The sequence below is a fragment of the Dasypus novemcinctus genome, chromosome 5 (assembly GCF_030445035.2).
Source record: "Dasypus novemcinctus isolate mDasNov1 chromosome 5, mDasNov1.1.hap2, whole genome shotgun sequence".
Taxonomy (NCBI): domain Eukaryota; kingdom Metazoa; phylum Chordata; class Mammalia; order Cingulata; family Dasypodidae; genus Dasypus; species Dasypus novemcinctus.
Genome location: NC_080677.1, coordinates 118,821,622 through 118,845,227, shown reverse-complemented (window position 1 = coordinate 118,845,227; position 23,606 = coordinate 118,821,622). Strand labels below are relative to the sequence as shown.

The 23,606-nt window shown below is 35.0% G+C and overlaps 1 protein-coding gene across 2 annotated transcripts in view; it reads right to left on the bottom strand.

The window, feature by feature from the left end:
- The window catches only part of UBN2 (ubinuclein 2), a 104,032-nt gene that overhangs the window by 70,491 nt on the left and 9,935 nt on the right, over positions 1-23,606 (bottom strand). For both annotated transcript variants that reach the window (XM_058297446.2, XM_012526617.4), the window contains exons 3-6: positions 10,842-10,943; positions 6,870-7,007; positions 5,945-6,048; positions 3,167-3,659 (exon numbers count right to left, since the gene is read on the bottom strand). In XM_058297446.2, coding sequence (XP_058153429.1) covers positions 3,167-3,659; positions 5,945-6,048; positions 6,870-7,007; positions 10,842-10,943 — 837 coding nt within the window. The remainder of the gene's footprint in view (positions 1-3,166; positions 3,660-5,944; positions 6,049-6,869; positions 7,008-10,841; positions 10,944-23,606) is intronic.

The following is a 23,606-nucleotide window of genomic DNA, read 5'->3' as shown; positions in this document are numbered from 1 at the left end:
TTACATGCTAAATGCAGAAATGGCAAATTTCTGAGATGTGCTTCTTAGAAGGAAGATTGGGTAGATGTGTAAGGGGCAGAAATATAGGGAGAAAGTCAGGATGAAAACGAAATCTCAAGAAAAAGAATTTTTAAAAAGGTAAGAGGTTGAACAGTGAGAAATATTATGAAGTAAGAAAAGAGGAACAATAAGAAATTCCTTATTCAATAGACATAAGCATTTTAGGTGAGGATGAATTTTCTTAGTCAAAGCACAAGCAAGAAAAGAAAAAACATTCAACCTCAATGAATTAAAAACTTTTGTGCAAAAAACTTTATCATAAAAGAAAAATAACAACCTCTACAAAGGAAGAAAATCTTTGGAAATACATATCCAATAAAGGTTTACTATCTGGAATATATAAGAAATCCTACAATTCAACAACAAAAAGACAAATGACCCAATCAAAAAATGGGAGAAAGACTTGACTAGACATTTCTCCAAAGAAAATATACAAATGGCCCAAAAGCACATGAAAAGATGTTCGATATCATCATTAACCATCACGGATATGCAAATCAAAACCAAGAGATACCATTTCACACTCACTAGAATGGCAACTATTTAAATAACACAAAATTATAAATGTGATAGAGAATGCGGAGAAATAGGAACATGTACTCATTGCTGGTGGGAATGTAAAATGGTACAGACAGTATGGAAGACAGTTTGGTAGTTTCTCAGAAAGTTAAGTAAAGAATTACCATATGATCAAAGCAATCTCACTTCTAGGTATATACTCAAATGAATTAAAAGCAGGGACTCAAACAATTTGCATACCAATACAGCATTATTCATAATTGCGAAAAGACTAAAGTAATTCAAGTGTCTAACAACCAAGGAATGGATAAAGAAAATGTGGTATACATACACAATGGAATAACATTCAGCCATAAAAAGGAACTAAAGTTCTGATACATGCGACAACAAGGGTGAACCTTGAAGACATCATGTGAAGTGAAATAAGCCATGCACAGAGGACAAATAATTATGATCTCACTGATATGAAATAATTAGAATAAGAAAACTCACAGAATCAGAAACCAGAATACTGGTTACCAAGGGTTGGGCATAGGGTAGGAAATAGGGAATTGATGCTTAAATGATTTAGTTCCTATTTGGGATGAAGAAAAAGTTTTGGTAACGGATGGTGGTAATGGTAGCACAACATTGTTGGCCTTAATTAACAGCATTGGATTATATATTTAAATGTAGTTAAAAGGGGGAAATTTTATTTTTTAAAATTTTTTTGAAGGTACCCAGGATGGGGATTGAATCCAGAACCTGGTATATGGAAGCAAGTGCTTAACCACTGAGCTACACGAGCTCCCTAACGGGGAAATTTTAGATTGTATATGTTATTAGAACAAATTTTAAAGCAAAAAACCAAAAAACCTCATGAGACTATGCAACACAAACAGCGAACGTTAAGTTAAACCACGGACTGTAGTTAACAGCATAATTATAAAAATGTGTCTTCATCTACTGTAACAAATGTACCACACTAATGCCTGGTGTTAATAATAAGGTGGTATACAGGAACCCTGCATTTTATGCATGATTTGTCTGTAAACCTACAATTTCTCTAATTAAAAAAAAAAAAAAGAAAAAAGAATGGGTTTAACAACACAACATAAAAATAAATATAGCAAAATCTATGGTAAATACAAATTATACTGAAAAAAAAAACATTGGCAATGAGATACTTTGTCATGATACTCTAAGTACTAGACTGATGAAGTAGATCAAAATAAAATAAGAAGGATATATAGGAACCAATTATTAACTATGTCTTCAAAAGAAATATTAATCAACATAAATAGAAAAATAGAACTGATAAAATTCAAGAGCCAGTTGTTAGAAAAATTAGATACATGTCTCACTCTCCTAAACAGATATCTAAAATTTATAGAGTTAAGAGAAATAAACAAATAACAGTGGCTATCATTGCTAGGGATGGGAAATGTCATATTATGAAGGATCTTTCCTAAGCATGAAACACATTCTCTATGGTTTGGATTAGTTTTGTAATTAAGAGGGAAAAAAAAAGAAGAGAAAAAGTGGCACTGGTTTGGATAAACATGCTGAAGTAATCAAAAAGGGCATTTTATTGCAAGCTTGGTACATTACAAGTTAAAGCAATATCTCCCTGAGATAAAATGGAGAAGATGTGTGATATCAAAACTGGATTTGCAGCTAGTTAAATGCATGAAGATTATGAATACAACTCCATCTGGAAAGGAATCTATTTTGATGTGCCAAAAGCTTGACTCTTAGGTTTGCCCTTGTGGGAACACAGAATGCAGCATACTAAAAGCTGCTGATTTGCTGGTAGGGATTAGCTAGTAAAACAGATTTTAAAATAACTATAATCAGCAAAGTTTGGACCAAGTTCCAGTATACTTCTGCAATGTTACTATTTGTTCTTTCTTTCTTTTTTTTTTTTAAAGATTTATTTATTTATTTCTTTAATTCCCCCCCCCTCCCCTGGTTGTCTGTTCTTGGTGTCTTTTTGCGGCATCTTCTTTCTTTGTCCGCTTCTGTTGTCGTCAGCGGCATGGGAAGTGTGGGCGGCGCCATTCCTCGGCAGGCTGCACTTTCTTTTCACGCTGGGCGGCTCTCCTCACGGGCGCACTCCTTGCACGTGGGGCTCCCCCACGCAGGGGACACCCTTGCGTGGCACGGCACTCCTTGCGCACATCAGCACTGCGCATGGGCCAGCTCCACACGGGTCAAGGAGATCCGGGGTTTAAACCGCGGACCTCCCATGTGGTAGATGGACGTCCTAACCACTGGGCCAAAGTCCGTTTCCCTATTTGTTCTTTCTTTTTTCTTCATTTTCTTTACATGATTATGTAGCCAATAAAAATTGTATTTATGAAACAAATGCAGAAAAATATTTATAAGGTGAGGGAAACAATAAAATATCAACTGAATCCATGTTATAACTATAGCTGTTTCTATTTAAAAGAAAAAGGCCTAAGCATATAACTAATGCCCAACAAGAAATACAGAAAATAAAGAATTGTTATAAGAGTATTTGGGCTGTGGGTTATTATATTTTTCTTTAAAAAATGTATCATTTTGTTTGTAAGCAAATAAAAATCAAGAGAATTATTACACTTACTATGCGGAGGTCTTCAATACGTTTTTCAAGAAGTATAGGTAGACCCTCTGGGAGTGTCGGTACCAGCTTCGGCATAATCTGGGAGGTGTAGATTGGCTGAGCAGTGTTTCCATTCTCTCCCCCTGATTCAGACAGGGGGCTACCATCAGAAGCAGCATCCAGTAATCTGTCAAAGTCGAAGTCATCTAGCATCTCTAGGGCATTTTCAGCTTCCTGAAATAGTTCATGTTCATTTGTGCTAACAAAAATGGGGAGGTCTGGGTCAGCACTGTTCAGATTTAAGTCAGAGACATCATTTCCCATTGCTACAGCAGCAGAAGAGGACTTATTCAGAGAGGATACCGATAAGGTCACTGGGACTTTGGGGTTAGACTCCTTTTTCTTTAACGCATCCTTCTCTTTCTGAAACTTTCGGATCATGGCAGCTAGAGAAAGAGAATCTTTATAACGTTTCTTCTTTTTTTCAGATTTGTGCGAATTTAGAGCCACAACTCTGTGAAGAGAAAGTGATTGGTTAGGTTATGTATGATTTTGAGGTTAAAGTCTTGTATAAAATGAGTAGGCACAAAATTAAAATAATCATTATGACAGGTGACAGAACAGATGGTTTTCACCTTAATCTTTTATTAAATTATCTAAATTGTTTACAGTAGCATCTTCTTAAACAGCATATGGATTAAGCACCTAGGAAAAACAAATAGGGATGTGGCTGTGGCTCAATCAGCTGGGCTCCCATCTACCATATGGGAGGTCTTGGGTTCGGGTCCCAGGGCCTCCTTGTGAAGGCAGGCTTGCCCATACGCTGCAGAGCGCCACTTGGCCTGCAAGGGCCATGGAAGGCAAACTCAGCAAGGTGACACAACGATAAAGGGAGACAAGCAAAAACACAGAAGGGTGTGCAGCGAATGGACAGAGGGAACAGAAAGCAAGCAAGCAAGCCGTAAGGGGGGAGAGGAAATAAAGATAATATATACACAGAAGAACGTACAGCAAATGGACACCGAGAACAAACAGCACGCAAAAAGCCAGAAGGGGGGGGGGTAAAAAAAACACAAAAAACCCCAAATAGGCAAAAAACTATCAGATTCAAAAGAAAGAAACAAAACTGAATGTAGTTCAGGATTACTGAAGTATATTAGGCTGTATTTCTTACTCTTGCAATGGGAAAATAACAGTCTCTTCCATAAATGGTGCTGGGAAAACTGGATTCCTATGTGCAAAAGAATGAAGTTGGACCTCTACCCCCTAAATGTAAGAGTTAAAACCATAATACTTTTAGAGGAAGATATAGGGAAAAACCTCCATGATCTTGGGTTTGCATGAGCAACAACAACAAAAAATAGATAAATTAGACTTCATTAAAATTTAAAACTTTCGTCATTAAAGAACATTATGAAGAAAATGAACAGACAACCTAAAAATGGGAGAAAATAGTTGTACATCATATATTTGATAAAGGTTTAATATCAGAGTAAATAAAGAAATTCTACAATTCAACAACAAAAAGACAAACATCCTAATTAAAAAATGGGTAAAAATTATTAAAAAATTTAAAAATGGACCTGAACAGACATTTCTCCAAGTAAGATATACAAATTGCCAATAAGCACATGAAAAGATGTTCAACATCATTAGCCATTAGGGAAATGCATTTCAAAACCACAGTAAGATACCATTTCACACCCACTTGGATAGCTAGTTTCAGGAAGGAAAATAAGTGTTGACAAGGCGGTAGAAAACAGGAATTCTCATGCATGTTGGTACGTAAAATGGTTTAGCTGCCCTGGAAAATAGATGGTTCCTCAAAAAGTTAAGTATAGAATTGCTATATGACTCGATAATTCCACTTCTATGTATATACCAAAAAGAACTGAAAACAGGAACTCATATATCTGTACACTAATGTTCATAAATAGCATCATTCACAATAACCTAAATGTGGAAGCAACCTAAGTGTGTATCATTAGATAAATGAATAAACAACATGTGGTATAAACATACAATGGAATACTTTTCAGTTATAAAAAGGACTGACATTCTAATACAAGCTACATGAATGAACCTTAAAAACATTATGCTTTGTGAAATAAGCCAGACACCAAAGGAAAAAGAGTGTATGATTCTGCCACTTATACGATCTATCTAGAACCACAGTTCTAATATGTGGAACCATAGTTTTCGTACCACGAGAGTAAAACAATTTGTTCAATGTTTATACCATTTTCTAAAATTGGTTCTGTTTGGTAAAAATTGTGATGAGCAAAATAATTTATGAAACAATCTGTAAAGTTGATCTAAAACACCCTGAATCTCTAAGATGATAGTCTTCTACTTATTAATAAATGAAAGTTAATTGGTCATTAATATTTATAATCACTATATTAAATTAGACCCAGATTATGATTATTTAGTTAATGCTTAATCTTTCTTTTTAAAAGGAAAAGTATGTATCTCAATAAAACCGCTAAATAAATAAATAAATAATTGTGCAGGAATAGTCAGAAATAGCTGCTACGTACAGCAGGGGAAGCATGGAGAGATTGAGAGGTAAAGGATTTTCTTGCTTTTTTATTATTATTGAAATAATGAAAATGTTCTAAAAATGATTGAAGTGATAAATGCACAACTATGTGATTACACCATATACCACTGATTGTACACTTAGGACGAACTGTATGCTTTATAAATTTGTATCAGTAAAATTGATTTGTTTTTAAAAAAAGGAAAAGTGTCAGACTAGGATGCTAGTTTCAGTATTATATGTTCAGTTTAACTTACCCCAGTTGTTTGGGTACTTTTTTCCTTGGCTTCCTCTCCTTTTCCCCCTCCTCTTTCCGCTTCCGCTTCTTTATCTCAATATCCTCTTCTTTAATTTTGGAAACCTAAAAATGAATAAAGAATGTATCACTTATCTAAGAACCAATGCTTTACCCTATGATGTTAGCAACCCTGCTACCAGGGTAGTATTTTTTCTCAAATTTCTAGCATGCATTAGAATTGCTTCTTAAAAATGCAAATTCTTGGGGTACATAAGTAATCCCATCCCTGGTTTTTTATTCACTTGAGGTTCTTGGGGTTCATGAGCAACTCCACTCCTGGTTTTGATTCAGTTGTTGGGGGCAGGGCCTTATAATCATCATTCTTAACAAACATTTTGGTACTTCTGGTAAAAGTAGTTTTTGGACCACATTTCAAGAAACACTTACCTAAGGACACTATCGATTTCCCAAATATAGTATACACAAATTCTATAGTGTTTGCTTTACAATTTACATCTTAGGAAAGGTAACAGGGTTATTAGTTATTTTTATGACAAGTCTTAATCTCCTACAAACAGCAAATTACCAGTCACAAATGGAGAGAGAAGTTTTAAAAGGAGATATAATTTTACTATGATTCAAATTTCCCATTTCTAAATAATTTTCACTTTAACACATGCAATTAAACTAGAGATTCATTAAACAATGATTAGCATTTTGCTTTTCCTTACATTTACAGTTGTGGCACAAATAAAACTTAAAAAATAATCTTGTGGGGGGGTGGGGTTGAATGGGACCTCACATATATATTTTTAATGTAATATTATTACAAAGTCAATAAAAAATAAAAAAATTAAAAAAAAAATATATAAACTGACGAAAAAAAAAAAATAATCTTATTAGTTGAACAATCTCATTACTGTTGCAATGCTGGATGAACTTACTTTGGGTGGCTTGTGCTTTTGGTTGTCTGCAATATCTTCCTCTTCAGTATCTGAAGCTTGGCGAAACTGTAGCGTGCCCGTGTTGATATAAAAGCCCCCATATTTTGTTGTTAGAGAAGCAGGAACCAATTCATCATACTAGATTCAAAAAACATGAAGTTTCAGATATGTCTTATTGTCTTTAATTCTCTTTGAAATGACCAGCTATTGTGACCCAAGGCAAATCCCTTACCCTCAATTTTAGGGGACTGTAAAATGGAACAATATGCTTACTTCACAAGCGTCTAGTGAAATTTAAGAGAAACAATCTAAATGAAAGTATTGCTTGTGCCTGGTATTATTATTTATTAATAACAAAAACATTTTCTTTCAGTCCTTTAAAGTGTGACAGCATACATGTAAAACTAAAAATAATCTTCAAAAGTATTCCTTTTCAGGAATTTGTAATAATAAATAGCACACGATTATGAAAATTAATTGGTAATATTATTTTCACAATTTAAGCAATGAAAAGAATAGAGAATATGTTGGTTGAATTATAATTGTTCTATACATCTTAACTATTTTACAAAAGGAACCAAAGAATCTGTTAAGGGCAATGATATTGCAAGTCAATAACAACTTGTATTTAGTTCTATTTCCTTTTATAAAACAGGAACCTACCTTTTCCTCAAAATGTCAGATATGAATTACATAACCCAACCACTTATACCTACAACTTTTCTTCACCACAACCCATGATGGAAAGTACAGGGGAGCCGATGCAGCTCAGTGGTTGAACATGGGTTTCCCTCATACAAGGTCCCGAATCCAATCCCCCATCCCAGTACCATATACACACAAAAAAAGATGTGTAGGAAAGTACATTACATATCAAAACCCAGCACACGCTGCACACGCAAACACTCCTTAAACATTAAAAATTACATAATCTCACTATCAGTGATGTACTGATATTTTCTATTTCATTTTCCTTAAAAGTACTTGTAATACCTTCTAAATTGATATATAATTCAATTATTGGTTGCAAAGTCAACTTGAAAATTACTTTATTCAAATATTCTAAATGCTACAAAAGAAGATTTTGAAAATGTCATTTATGTAAACCTGAATATGCAGTGCCTCTTTATATACTGCAGAGGTTGGGTTACTTAGAACTCAGAATCTACTTTTCATATAATGTCAACACTAATACTAATGCTTTATAACTTCTCTATGCATTTCAAAGCATATTTACACTCATTAGCTTAATGAATTTATTTGAGACTAAGGATAATTCTGTGTGGCAAGCATTGCAGAGCAAAAAAACTGGGTGATACTAAAAAAACCTTACTCTGGGTCTCATGGTGAATTAGAAACTGAGCCAGGACTAGGATCTAGGTCTTCTGACTTTAATTTCAAGTTGCAATCAACACTATTGAAAACATCCCCTAACCTATTAGTTATCAGCCATTTTGGTAACAGGAAAGTCTCTCTACTCTAAAGGGCATTGTTAATATTTCACTTCTGCAGACCATGTTGCCTGGTATTATGTAAGGACACTAGAAATAATTTAGGAATATGACAAGTTATCCAGCATATCACAAGACAAAGTCATTCCTATCACTTTTTTACTACTGAATGCTTTGTCATCATTTTTACAACCAAGCACTGCAGTAACAGAAAAAGGATACTAATTTGTGGGTTGTATAATAGTCATTTAGTGTCATTTTCTGTATATCCTAGGTGGTCAGTGCATACTGCAGAGGATATTGTAATCCCAGGGTTTAAATTATGCTAGTACACTGAAAAGAATGTAAGACCACATACTCACTGTTAGAAATTAAATCATATAACTCACAAAAGATATGTTCAAGACTTAATTTGCATTCCTGTGGGTGTGCATCTATTTGTAAATAGGACCTCTGAAGATGTTATTTTTAGTTAAGTTATGGACAAATTGAAAGAGGGCAGTCCTTAATCGAGAATGGCTGAAGGTCTTTATAAGCAAAGGAAATCAGACACGTAAGTAGAAGCCAGAAGTCAGAGGAAATCACAAGTTCAGACATAAAGAGAGATGGCCATATGATGGAAGATTTGTTAGAACACTACAGACTCTGGGGGAAAGCAAGCCCTGTGACTACTTGGATGTTGGACTTCTACTCTCCAAAACCGTGAGACTAATAAATTCCTGTGGTTTATACCAACCAATTTTGTGGTATTTGTTATAGTAGCCCTGGCAAACTAAAAAATTCATCTACCCAAAACCATGCCACGCCCTCATTCGCCATGTGATCAGTGGATTGCTACAGTCCTTAATAACTGTCATAAATTTTTCTTTCTTTTATGAGAGAAAGAGAATTCCAGGGGAAAAGGTGCAGGCTTGATCAAAATAGACTGGTAATACAGGTTGGCATTGAATATATCACCTTTGTAGTAAGACAGGATGGCAATAAAAAAGCAAGTATATTTTAAAGATGTCTGCTAGATTAACTTTAACCTAGTAGCACCAATCTTCAAGATTACATGGTTCTTATCTGGAAGTTATTTCAAAATATACCCGCCCAAGTTTCAAAATATAAATAAAAATTCAAGGTCTACTCAATACATTGCATTGCTAAAAATTTATCCCACATATATACCTGCATTTTATAAATACATATTTACTCAAGTATTCAAAAGTAAATGTACAAAGATACTCAATTATTTGTAACTCATAAAACTGAAAACACTTTAGATGTACATTAATAAGGACTGTTTAAATAAATTATGCAATATGTATTATTAACAGCCATTAAAAGGAATTTATCTAATTGCTAATATGGAAATACCATTGTTATATACAGAAGAAAGGTTCAAAACTACCATATATACTATGATATCATTTGTGTTAATTATTTTAAAGGAATTTTAAAGGATATATAGGTATGTATGCTTACACATACAAGTTTCTGGGTGACTACAGAAGAATTTTAATGGTATTTAGCTTTTAGGTATAAAAAGTACTTTGGAGTACTTTTACTTTTAACTTCATATCCTTCTTGTACTTTACTGTTATTTTACCATAAGCATTTACTGATTTTATAGTAAAAAAAAAAAAAAAAACCACACCCAAACCAGAAAGGAAATGCAAATCTCTTGTTTAGGTCTTATCTCCAAAAATCCTAACCCAAATAAGTCTGGATTAAGACAAGTGTAGCAACATTTTTCACCCCTAATTCAGAACCATTATTCTAATGGAATGGTTTTTAAAGTATTTGGCTACAACTTTCTCTTTTGTTATTCTTTTTTTTCCAAAATTAATTTTTGTTATCAGTTTGGGCAAGTGGCAGAAGTGATGAAATCAATGTTAAGTATACATGTCTGAAAACGAGCCACTATTAAAGAATCTTTAGAGATAGTTTCAAGAACCCTGGAATGGAATATAGCATATTAAAAATAACAATCTATAACAGGGGTCAGCAAACTATGCTGTGGGGGCCAAATCCAGCCTGCCATTTGTTTTTTATAGCCTGTGAACTAAGAATGGTTTTTAAATTTTTAAAAGGTTGGGGAAGAAAATCAAAAGACTAAAATTTCATAATAAGTGAAAATTATATAAAATTTAAATTCAGTGTCCATGAAGTTTAATTGGAACACAGTCAACTTATTTCTTTACATATTGTCTATAACTGCTTTCACACTACAATGGCAGAGTTAAGTAGTTGTGACAGTGACTGTATGGTCTACAAAGTCTATGATACTTACTACCTGGCCCTTTACAGAACAAGTTGGCCAAATTCCGGTCTAGTACAATAGTGTAAGAATGACTCACCATGAACTAACCAAAACATTAAAATTTTTGAAAATCTGTAGTATTCTTCTTTTTAAAAAGAATGCAGTGAAAATGGCTTTAAAAAGCAAAGAAAAAAAATTGAACTGTAGTTACTTTATTCTTGATGTCTACTATCCCCAACAAAGAATTTTCTGCTATATTAAAAATACATTACTCACAGCCTCTGAGTTATCAATAAATGGATCTGTTTCATCATAGCCGAAGCCTATATCAATTAAATCTTGTAGGCGATCTTTCCGGTGTTTACGGGGTTTCCCACCCTGTAAAGAACAGATATGTTAGACTGATTCAGTACTTGTGCTATTTTCCATCAAGTTAAATACCTGTTAGAAGAATTCTAAATAATTTTTATAGCTAATCCTCCTCTCTAGGAGGTTAATTCCTCCCACAACTTGAGTGTAATTTGCAGGTAGTGACGTGCTTCCAAAGAATAAAGCATGAAAAGAGTAAGGGTAGACAAGTAACTTTATGTTAGAAAACATGACCAACACTACCTCAGCCAGGTGATGTCAACATCACCAGTGATAGGTCATGTTGATAGCATGTGCCCTTGATATGATCTGATGAAATGGCACTTTATTTCTGTGGTCTTCCTCCTAAAAACTTATAAACCCTAGTCTAACCATGAGAAAAACATCATACAGGCCCAAATTGTGGGACATTCTACAAAAGAATTGACCAAAACTGTCTCAAAACTGTCACATTCAGGAAGCAGATGTGGCTCAAGTGATAAGGCCTCCACCTACCATATGGGAGGACCTGGGTTCGATCCCTGGGGGCCTTCTGGTAAAAAAGAAGAGAAAGCGTGCCTGCATGGCAAGCTGGTGCCTATGTGGCGAGCTGAGTGTCTGAGCAGAGTTAAGTGACCACACAGTGAGCTGAGTGCCTGTGTGGTGAGCTGAGTGCCCATGTGGGTGCCTGCACAGCAAGTGGAGTGCCCACATGGTGAACGGAGTGCCCATGTGGTGAGCCAGAGTCCACGCAAGTGAGTCACGCAGCAAGATGATGATGCAACAAAAGAGAGACAAAGGGAAGAGTCAAGGTGAAGCACAGCAGAGATCAGGAACTGAGGTGGCACAACTGACAGGGAACCTCTCTCCACATCAGAGATCCCCAGGATCGAATCCCGGTGAATCCTAGAGGAGAAAGACAAGAAGAGAAGACAAAAAGAGAAACAGATACAGAAGATCACACAGTGAATGGACACAGACAGCAAAATACCCAGCAGGGTGGGGGGGGGGAGAAAAAAAATAAAAACTTTGGGGGAAAAAAAACTGTCACATTCTAGATGAGCCTAAAGAACTGTAATGACTAAATGTAATAATATAATCTGAGATATCCTGGACTGGATTTAGGAGTCAAAAAAGGACATTAGAGGAAACCTAGTAAAATCTGTATGAAGTATGGAGTTTAGTTAATAATAATGTACCAATATTAGATCCTTAATTATAATAAATGTACTATACAAAAGTAACAATAGGGGATATTGCAAATATATGTTAACAATAGAAGAAAGTGAGTGAAGATTTTATGGAACACTATATTATCTCTGTGACCTTTCTGAAAACCTAAAGCTATTCTTAAAAAATTTTTTAATGTCATGGAACATACATAGAAACCTACAAAAAATGCAAAACCTGGTGAAATCTTAAGGAGGTCTGTAGTCTATTTAATTGTATTGTATCAATGTCTATTTTCTATTTTTGGAAACTATAGTTATGTAAGATGGTATTACCATTGGGAGAAGCAGGATAATGGGTAAAGGGACTTCTCTGTACCATATTTGCAACCTCTTGCGAGCATATTAATTCTTTTTAAATAAAGTTGTTTAAATGTAAAAAAAATATCTGTTAGTGTAGATTCTATTAGTCAGGTTCTTCTTTGCAGGGTCTTTCAACTCTGATTAACAGTGTAAAGAATTCACTATATCTCTGGTTTAAAAATTACATGTATTCTGAAGGCTATGTATAAGCTTGGTATAGTAGTTCAAGTGAACAGGAAGCCTAATACTGTGATACTACAATATAAAAGAGAATGCTACTTCAGTCTCCTAGATTTTAGACATTAAAAAATTTACTCATTTAAATTCAATTATATTTTTGAGAACTATACTCTCTGAGACCAACAGAGGCATTATGGCATAACACAAAATAGCAGCTCCCATATTTTGGTATTTTACAAGTTAGACAAATTTCAAAAACAACATAGGGTGATAACCCTTTTATTTTGCTAAATAAAGCAATTTAGGGCATAAACTCAGAACAAAGACACTCCTTAAGAAAGAGTAGTTGGCAACCTTAACCAACATACATGAAGATATGTATACAGCAAATATATACATATATTACATGTGTGTGCTTAAACATAACACGCACACTAAACTGTGCTTATTTTTCTCATTTTGCCTGGTCTGCTACCTGGGACCTTTACGCTAGGTTCTAGAACTGCAATGAGAATCAGAGGTAAGGAAGAGGAAAGAACTATTGCTATTCCATTTAGGAAAAGTTACACACAAGCACATGAGGGGCTGTTTAACAACAAAAAAAAAGTATTCTAAGAAGTATATAAAATCATACAGAAGAAAATTAATAAAAAGGATTATTAAGTTTATTTAAAATTTTAATATATTAAATATTAAATATATTTATTTATACATATTAGATATATTTTAAAGTTATGGAAGTTAAAATAAGACTTAGATTAATGGACAGAATTGTTCATAAACCTACTCTAGTGTATGTAAGAATTTAAGATGAAAAAGGCAGCATTTCAATTTAATGGAGAGCAATTAATAAATCAAACAAAAGTAATTAAAGATACCAATTTCATTTATCAAACAATAAACCTTAAAAATTCTGGCAAGATGGGGAAGAAAAAGGAATACGCAAATACTGTTGATAAGAGTATACTAATAAAACACTTTTTAAAAAGTGTTTTTAATAATAAAACACTTTTGTAAAGCAATATGAAAGCAATTGCCAAGAGACTTTATATTCTTCCATTGTTTTCCAATTTTTCTATGAAATACTATTGTCATAATAGAAATGTTAAAATAATTTTTAAAACTCTTCATCTTATTTGATCCAATTCCTCTACACCTAAGATGCAGCCATTTTCTAACCACAACTTAGCACTGAATTATGTTAGGAATTTATGCTATAGAAGGCAATATGTTAAATATTAGAAAGAATTTAAATTTAAGTATGAAAAGTCCTTGTTAAGGAACTTATAACAAGATTATCTACTCAACAAATTTACCACCTTTCACTCCTTTTCTATGTAATATGGAAACAATAATAAAAAATAGACACAGCTGCAGCCTCTTTGGATTTTACAGTATGGTAAAGAGGAGAAAAACTAAACAAATAATTACAGTGATAAAATAGTAAAAGGGGGAGGTGAATATGACTCAACTGATAGAACATCCGCCTACCATATAAGAGGTCCAGAGTTCAAATCCTGGGCCTCCTGGCCTGTGTGGTGAGCTGGCACATGTGCAGTGCTGCCACGCGCAAGGAATGCCATGCCATGCAGGGTGTCCCTTGCATAGGGGAGCCCCATGCGCAAGGAGTGCGCCCCGCAAGGAGAGCTGCCCCGTGCGAAAAAAGCGCCGCCCGCCCAGGAGTGACACTGCACACACGGAGAGCTGATGCAGTAAGATGATGCAACAAACAGAGACACAGATTCCCGGTACCGCCGAGAATGCACGTAGACACAGAAGAACACACAGCGAATGAACACGAGAGCAGACAACAGAGTGGGGGGGGGGGGGGGGGAAGGGAAGAGAAATAAATAAATCTTAAAAAAAAATGGTAAAAGGAAAAATATAGGTTGTACTGAGAGCTTTTAACAGAGGAACTAGTCAAGGCTTCCCTAAGACATTAAAACCCAAACAAGGATAAGTGGAGTTAAGTCCTTGGGGAAGCCAGTGAATGGATTAGAATAGGGAAGTAACCTCAAAAGATCAGTATTTAACAAAATCACGATTATGTGGAGAATGAACAGTTCGGGAGGAAATCAGTTAGAAAAGAATGGAGAGATCTGCAAGAAAGTCACAAGTTACTGGGGCATAAAAATCATATTAAAATATCTATGATGATGATGATAGCTACTATTCATTAAGTGCTAACTTTTTTTTATTAGATCCTATTCTAAGTACGGCCACCTATTACTTCACATTTGATGAATGGGAAAAACTAAAGCTTAGAAAGGACAAGTTACTTGTCTAAGATCACACAAAAAGTTGTAGAATTAATCTTCAAACCCATGACATATGACTGCAAAGCACCCTTCAATTTAAAGTACTATAAATGAAGTTATAAAATCTACAGGGTCATTTTTAGTTGAAGGAACCTCAAACAATACACCAAAACTAAAATCAGTGAGTGTTACCACTATTCACCAAACTAGCTTCTCCTACCTGATATTCCCATTTTCTACATTCTTACTAATTTTCTAAAACTTCATTATTAGCTAAAATTTTAAAAAGTGTTGATGCCAAGTATGCACAAGGATATGGAGTAATTGGAACTTTCATACATCACTGGTGAGAAAGCAGAACAATACAGCCACTTTGGAAAGCAACTGGGCAGTTTCTCTATAAAGTTAAACATACACTTAACACATGACTTAATTCTACTCTTATCTACCCAAGAGAAGTGAAATGTATGTTTACACAAATACTTGACTCATATGTTCAAAGCAGCTCCATTCATAATAGCCCAAAACTGTAAATAACCCAAATGCCCATCACCTAGTGAAGGATAAGCAAATGTGGTACATCCATAAAATGGATTACTACTCAGCAATAAAAAGGGATTAATATATGCAAAAACATGGATGAATTTCAAAAGCGTTATGCTAAGTGAAAGAAGCCAGACATGAAGACTGTTAAGAGTCCATTTACAGGAAATTCTTGAAAAGACCATTAATTAGGGAAGTGAATGTGGCTCAAGTGATAAAGCCTCCACCTACCATATGGGAGGACCCAGGTTTGATCCCTGGGACCTCCTGGTAAAAAAGAAGAAGAGAAAGCATACCTACACAGCAAGCCAGTGCCCATGTGAATGCTTGTGTGGTGAGCCAGTGCTCACACAAGTGAGCAAGATGGTGATGCAACAAAAGAGAGATGAAGGGGAGAGTCAAAGTGAAGCACAGCAGGGACTAGGAACTGAGGTGGCACAATTGACAGGGAACCTCTCTCCATATCAGAGGTCCCCAGGATCAAATCCCTCTGAATCCTAAAGGAGAAAGATGAGAAGACAAATAAAAAGAGAAAGAGATTCAGATCACACAGTGAATAGATACAGACAGCAAAAACAGGGCAGGGGAGGGGGGGGTGGGGTTAAGGGAAGGGAAAAATAAATAAATCTTAAAAAAAAAAAATTTAATTATAATGACAAGAAGCAGATCAGTATTTGCCAGGTGTCAGAGTTTAGGGATCTGCAGAAGGATGCAAGCGAACTTTTTGGGGTGACAGAAATGTTCTATACTATGATTGTTGTGGAAGTCACACAACTGTATGGCTTTGTCAAACTTCTTCAAATTGTATACTTAAAATGGATAAACAGTATTTATTCAAATTTTATCTCAATAATGCTGATTAAAAAAATACCTCATTATCATTTCTACTTCAACTCTCTTCCCCTCAAACCTTTGTTCATATAATTGCTTCTATCTATTGCCTCCTTTCTATTCTAACACCACTGCTCTAAGGGTGGCCCTTGCTTTTCACTTAAATGCAAAGAATGCTTTAATTAGTCTCCCTTAAATTTATCCTGCATAATATCACCTAATTAATATTTCTAAAATACGATTTCATATCATTCCCCGGTTCAAAATGCTTCAGAAGCATCCCACCTATTACAAGGTAAACCATTAATTAAGGCATTAATAAATACCTTCGATACACTGACTCAAACTACCTTTCCAATTTTTCTTACAATTTTCCAACATGGGTGTTTTGATCCATTCAAACTATCTACTCTCTCCCAAATATGCTTGTTTATCTTTCCTCATTCTTTTTATTTGGAATAGTCACTTCTCTTTGAATCCTTCTACCTTTACAGCTCAGGCCAAGTATTGAACCCTTTCACTGTTATGTTTTTAAGTTAAAATCAGAGAGATGTTTTTCTCTTCTCCTAATATATATTTTTAATCTAAGCACAACCTATAAGATTAATATAGGTTGTACACTTTGGATGGAATGTATTGGCATATGAATATATCTCAATAAAACTGCTTCTTGAAAAAAAGATTTACCTAGGGAAAATGTTGAAAAACAAATAGGTTCTGTTGTAATGGGTAATGCACTGGTTAATTTCACATGTCACCTTGGCTAGGTTATGGTGTCCAGTTGTTTGGTCAATCAAGCACTGGCCTGAGTGTTAAGTGTTTCACAGATGGATTTACATCTATAGCCAACTGATTGCATCTACGGCTGATGAGACATAATATCAACAAAGGAGATTGCCTTTAGCCATGAGAGGAGTCTCTTCACTAGAACAGCTGGAGGCCTTAAAAGAACTAAAGATTGCAGCAGGGAACTAAGAAGATTAGCACAAGATTAAGGAGAGATAAGAACTAAGCATTTTTTTTTTTTCTTTCAGAAGAAGAAGGATTTCTATCTTGACTTCAGGTGGCTAGCTTCTCCTGGGAAATTTTTGTCATCATCATCAAATTTCCAACTTGTGGCCTGCCCTAGGGAATCTGAACTTGCCAATCCCCAAGTTGGGAAATGAGCCAACTTCTATAATAAAACTCAGTTCTGTTTCTCTGGATACAATCAGACATATACAAAAGTACAAATTACTTAACTTAGGGATAACTAGAGAGATTTCGGAGTATCTAAGTCTAATCAAGGTGACCAGTTTGTTACCACAGGAAACTCTGAGCAGTAACATTTTTGAGTCCGCAATCCAAGACACGCAATAAAATGGTTAATGCTGTTAAATAAGTAAATGTGAATCCTTACCAATCATAGAAAACAAAGAGGCTAAAGCTTTACTTGAATGTAACAATATTTATCTGACTAATATGCCTTCTTAAAGAGGACCTTAAAAGTATAAAGTCTTTGGGAGGCAGATGTGGCCCAAGTGATTGGGCTCCTGTCTAGCATATGGGAGGTCCAGGGTTCGATTCCAGGGGCTCCCTGGTGAAGGCAAGCTGGTCCACATGGTGAGTTGGCCCAAGTAAAAAGCTGGCCCATGCAGAATGCTGGCCCACGCAGCAAGCAGACCTTAGTGAAGAGCTAGCACAGCAAGAAGATGCAAGAAAAAGAGACACAGAGAAGAGACAATAAGAGAAGCAATGGACCAGGGACCTGAGGTGGTGCAAGAGATTGAGCACCTCTCTCCCACTCCAGAATTGGCTTCCGGTGCCGCCTAGAGAGAAGATAAGCAGACACAAAAGAACGCACAGCGAATGGACACAGAGAGCAGACTTGGGGCACGGGACAACAAATAAATAAATAAATAAATCTTAAAAAATATATATATAAAATCTTCACCAAGCATCGTAACAATTATAGCATTATGACAATGAAAAAGGCATAAATTATGACATAAACTAAGACATAAACTATGACAATCCATTTAATGATAACAGCCATTTTAAAACAATGTTGTTTATTAATATAAAAAGTAAAAAACGTAATTTTCCAAATGCTAGGTATAGTTCAGGCTATTCAGAGAAAAGGTAATATCTACATTCAACAAGCATTTGAAAAGGTGTTCAACCTAACTGGTAATCAAGGAGACAACATTAAAATAACAAAGTATTGCTTTCTGAACTATTGTATGTACACAGTATGATCTCATTTCTGAATAACACAATAAGGCAATTCAAGTCTATAGACATATATAAAAGCTGGAAGAATATATAAGCAGATAACCAATTATTACCATGGGAGGGGATATAACTGAAGGCAGTGCTGATGGAGACTTTGACTTAATATGAATTACTTGAAAATAGTTTTTAATAAAAGGAATGTATTTACATATTACTCAGGTGATTAAAATTAAAAAAAAATAAGATAAGTCTGAGAGAATGTAGAGGCATACAAGCATTTTAGAAAGCCCTGAAGGGAGATATATCGAATTAGTGGTTATGCCTAGCAGTGGGCTTAAAAATATTTAGGTAACTTGTATTTTTTTCTTTTGCTCTATCTGTATTTATATATATTATTTTACAATGAACAACAGCGACAAAACCTTTTACATACATAAAGATGATATCTGGGAAGTGAAATTTAGTGATTGTCCCTGAACAAGGAAGGGTTGGAGGAATATTTACTTCTCACATTGTGTTACCTTTTGAATTTTATCAAGAACATGTATTACCCATTCAAGAAACTTTCTTACATCTGATCCACCAAACATTTAATACTTCAGATTTGTCAACTCCTCCTTAGAAAAGGTTCTGCTTCACAATCCCACTGTGGGGGAAAAGCCTTGAATAACCTGTATTTAACACACCCATACCCGAGTAGCTATTTCTTAAATCCCTCTCCAATAGCCAGGCTTATGTAGCCTTTGCTCTACCTATTAATAGCTTTCTGCAAAGCACTGGCTGTACGGCGCATCCCTGTGCCCTCCTTTGTCACTGAGGCCAGCAGAGTACAGGTTTGTGGCCTCAGTTTACTGTTCCTTACCCTTTGGCCTGACTGGAAAAACATCTACCCTCAGCCTGGCTTCTGCCTTACTTCCCCTGTGCCATTCTCCAACCTTCAGTTCTCTAGTTTCCTAACTATGCTGGAATTCAATGAGGTGCAATTTTTATAAGAGGGAACCGAATTTTCAGCAGTGGCCAAAAGTCACTTATAAATTAATCTATAGATATTAAAATTTCACCTAACGTAACTCAAGATTGGCATAGGTTTATAACAGTGTCTTCACTACGGGACCTATTTTGAACTGCTCTCTTTTGTAATATCCTTAGCAAGAATACTCCCTACAATACAATCAAAGTCTTACTTGATAAACTCTCTGGGTCTTACACTTGTTTATATTGTAGTTTACACATTCAATATATCCTATATAATAAAAATCCAAAATTTATTTTCCAAACCAAAGAAAAACCAAAACCAACTTTAATTTTGTTATATCTTAAAATACAGAAACTCCTTTAAATCTATTTTATACTAGCTTACTGTGACTCAGAAAAATATTACTCACAGATTCATTAGTATCTGCTTAACCTGATAACCATTGTTTTAAGCCAAAGCAATGTGATTACATTGTAGCATTAAACTAGAAAACAAACAAGATGTTCTTAGTATAGGACTTCCTATTGCCTCCACGTAACAGTAAATCTACCTAGTAACCAGCACTCACTGAACATCTCCAGTAGACAAAGCATGATCCTAATTGCTAAGACTAAGTCTTATTTGAGATTAAAAAATCTCTAGTCACAAAGCTTCCTTATTTGTTCCAGTCTTATCTTTCTCTATTTCTGCTGATTTTCCCAACCTACTAGTACAGGGATTCTTAACTGGTAGTGGTTGGGGGTGGGGGGAGATGGTCCATGGAAAGATTTCAAGGGTTCCATAACTTGAATTGGAAAAATCACCAACTTATTATCTTTATTTTCTTTGACCTCTAACTGAAATCTAACATTTCCTTCACTCATGAATGTATGAAACAAATAAATTATAGTGGTATTCATTTTACCTGACTGGCAAAGGGGTCCACGGAATGAAAAAGATTAAGAACCTTTTTGTACTTAGTAGAAAAGAGTAGAGTTTTAAGTCAGTGGAAAGTCAGTCAAGAGAGCTGACTTCATTACACAGAAATAGTATACACAGATTTCTATAATCACCACTTACAGATATAGGCTCTTCCTCCCAAATACCCTAAAATTGCTTATTCTCAGTTCTGAAGGAATTTAAAGGGAGGCTGAAGGGAGAATTTATTTAGCTCACAGAGGTCAAAGAATTAAAAGGACATGCCATGGCAAATGATTACAATTGGTAATGGTAATGACCAGACCTAACATAATGTCAAAACAAAAGAGGAAAAAACGCCAAGAAAGTTCACGAGGAAGCTCTAGTCCCTCAGCAAATGTGACCCATCAATTAAGACTATGAATAACTGATACAGTTCTTAAAACTCCCAGAAAGAGTGAATAAACACTTTAATAACAGCCACTTTTATCAGTCTCATATTTGAGAGCACTTTAAAGAAATAACCCATAATTATTTTAAGTGTAAAAACATATTTCCTTTCTACTAAATTGAGTAGTACGTGCAAGTCACCCATTTGAAATCATAGTTACTCTAAGAAATTACCATTCTTTAAACATATTTTTAAGACAAAAATCAGTTTTAAAAGCCACAAAAAAGAAAATTAAGACATTTTATATATAGACTTTATTACTAAGTACAACAGTCACTCCATTGATGGACTTGATTTGTAAGACTGCTCAGAATTATTTTTTATCATTAAATCTATTCTTATTTTCCATTTAAAAATAAGTATGAAGCTATTGGAGCTCTGAAAATTCAAAGTCACAAAGAATTAAGCATCAAAGGTGGTTATTCAAGGTTTACATGGAATAGTAAACAGATTTTAGTGTCATAATGTCATAAATGCTAATAAATGAATAGCTGGGTTCATGTCCTCCTATTCTTAATGTTATTCAGATTCAAACAGTCTTAACTGAGCCCCTGCTAGGCACCAGGTATTATGCTAGGTACTTTCATTTAGATTATTGAATCTATATCCAATTTTAGGAGAGTGTGAGCTTTCAAGATGGCTGGGGTAACAGAATGAGAAAAATCACTGAAAGAAATCTTCCAATCATTACAGGTTATCCTTTATCCTAAAAGGCTAAGAGAACAAGTCCATATCCATGAAAATGAATTGCATTCCCCACTCTAGAGTGTATCATGGCCTCAGAAAAAGCACACATAACCTAGAAACCATTTGAAAACTGAGTTGGAAATGAGATATTTAGCTTAAACATTTGGAATTTTGAAACTGGGAATGGGGGAAGGTATAAGTCTCTTCAAACTGTATCCTGCTTTCTTCCTACAGTAACCAACAAGACTAATCTGGCGCCTACAGAGTAATAAAAATTACCTACTTAATAAGTTTATTACAAACGAGTTTAGTATACTCTAGGTAAAAATACTTAATAGATAAACTGTCCTTTTACCAAAAAACAAACACACACATTTAGCAATTGATGCTGAATATGCACTGTTACATTACCTGAATAGAAGAACAGCAGGACAGGAAATAGGATAAAGCATACTTAATTTATTACATTTTGCTTTATTGCACTTAGCAAATACTGCATTTTTTACAAATTGAAGGTCTGTGCCAACCCTTCTTTGAGCAAGTCTATGAGTGTCATTTTTCCAACAGCATGTGTTCACTTCGTGTCTTTGTGTCACATTTTCATTAAGGTACTTAAATTAATTTTTTTTTTCAGACACTGGGAAACCAAAAGATTCCTGTGACTCTCTTTATTGTGATACTCACTTATTGTGGAGGTCTGGAATTGAACCCACAATACCTCTAAGGTATGTCTATAAATGCAATAAAAATAGGACAGAATAGGGAAAATCCATAAATTAAATATAGGGTGATCCTTTTACTATTTAATGCTCTGTATAAATTCTGGTATCACTGATTTCCAACTACCAGAACTGTCTCATTCCTTCTTCACAGAGCAACTGCTGCAAAAGAAAGGACATATCCTACACTCCATGGTTATCCTCAAGTGGCTAGCCTGCTCCATATTTCATGCAACTACTCTCCAGCACAAGCAATAATTATACATACTACAAGACCACAAAAAGCACATACCCTTTCCTCTCAGGACTTCCAAGAAACCACAGAATTCATCATTAACATCACCCATAGACCCAGCCACATCTCAATGCATCTTATTTCTCCCAATATCTGGAAACCCCTAAATGAGTTTAACTTACTCAGTTCTTTAAAACTTCCTACATATTCCCCTCCACAATGGAAATGGACTATCCTTCCACAAGTACCACCACCCACAATGCTTGCAGAAGAGAAAGGACAGGATTTAAAAGTAGATGGATTTTTTAGTTGAATATATTAGGGGAAAAAAGGGAAGCAAGATCCCAAACTATGGCTCATGAGCTGAACTTGGCCTAAGGATCTATTTTGCTGGGGTCACTTGGTGGTATTTTAAGTAGAAACCAACATTTTAAAGTAAGAAATGTCAGAAGATTTTTGCCTTCTTTTGAGAAATGGCTAGATCTGACAACACTAAGCCCAAGTTCCTGAAAAGTAACAAAAGGCTGGAGCTGCATGGTAGCTGCACCCTTTAGATGGGCAAGTTTGGGACAATCCCCACACTACTTATTCTCCAACTGGTCTGCTCCACTGATTGATCAGTGAAGATCTTGTGGACATTTGAATTTGTTCCACCTGAATTATAGGACACCAAAAAAAACACACCTTTATTTGTTGTTTAAGAGTAATCTTTTAAGTGAGGCTATTGCTGGATGAGGTATCTTCTTCAAGGTCAGTTTTGGCCTGATGGCTTTCTTATAATGTTCCAAAAAGTTTTGTTGTGGTCTTTAAGTAAAATATTTCATTAAGAGGAATCTGAAAAAATGATTCAAGGATCAAAGATAAAAGGCCATCTGGAGGAGAATACCTCAACTAAAGAATCAAAACTAGTGGGGTAGTCAGTTAATGGAGGTTAAAACCCCACAGATAATTATGTTAAAATGTATCCATGATGTGTGCAGAATAAGAAAAGGCACATTTATATAGTACTTTACATATTTCAAACACTAACAATCTATTTTTCATCTGATGTTGACAAAAACCCAGTGCTTGTGAAGTTATGTGAACAGAAATTATCTTCCTCTGAAAGATACCAAAGCATAAAAAGGCCAAGAGCTTTAAATAACGTCATGGGAAGCAGATGTGGCTCAA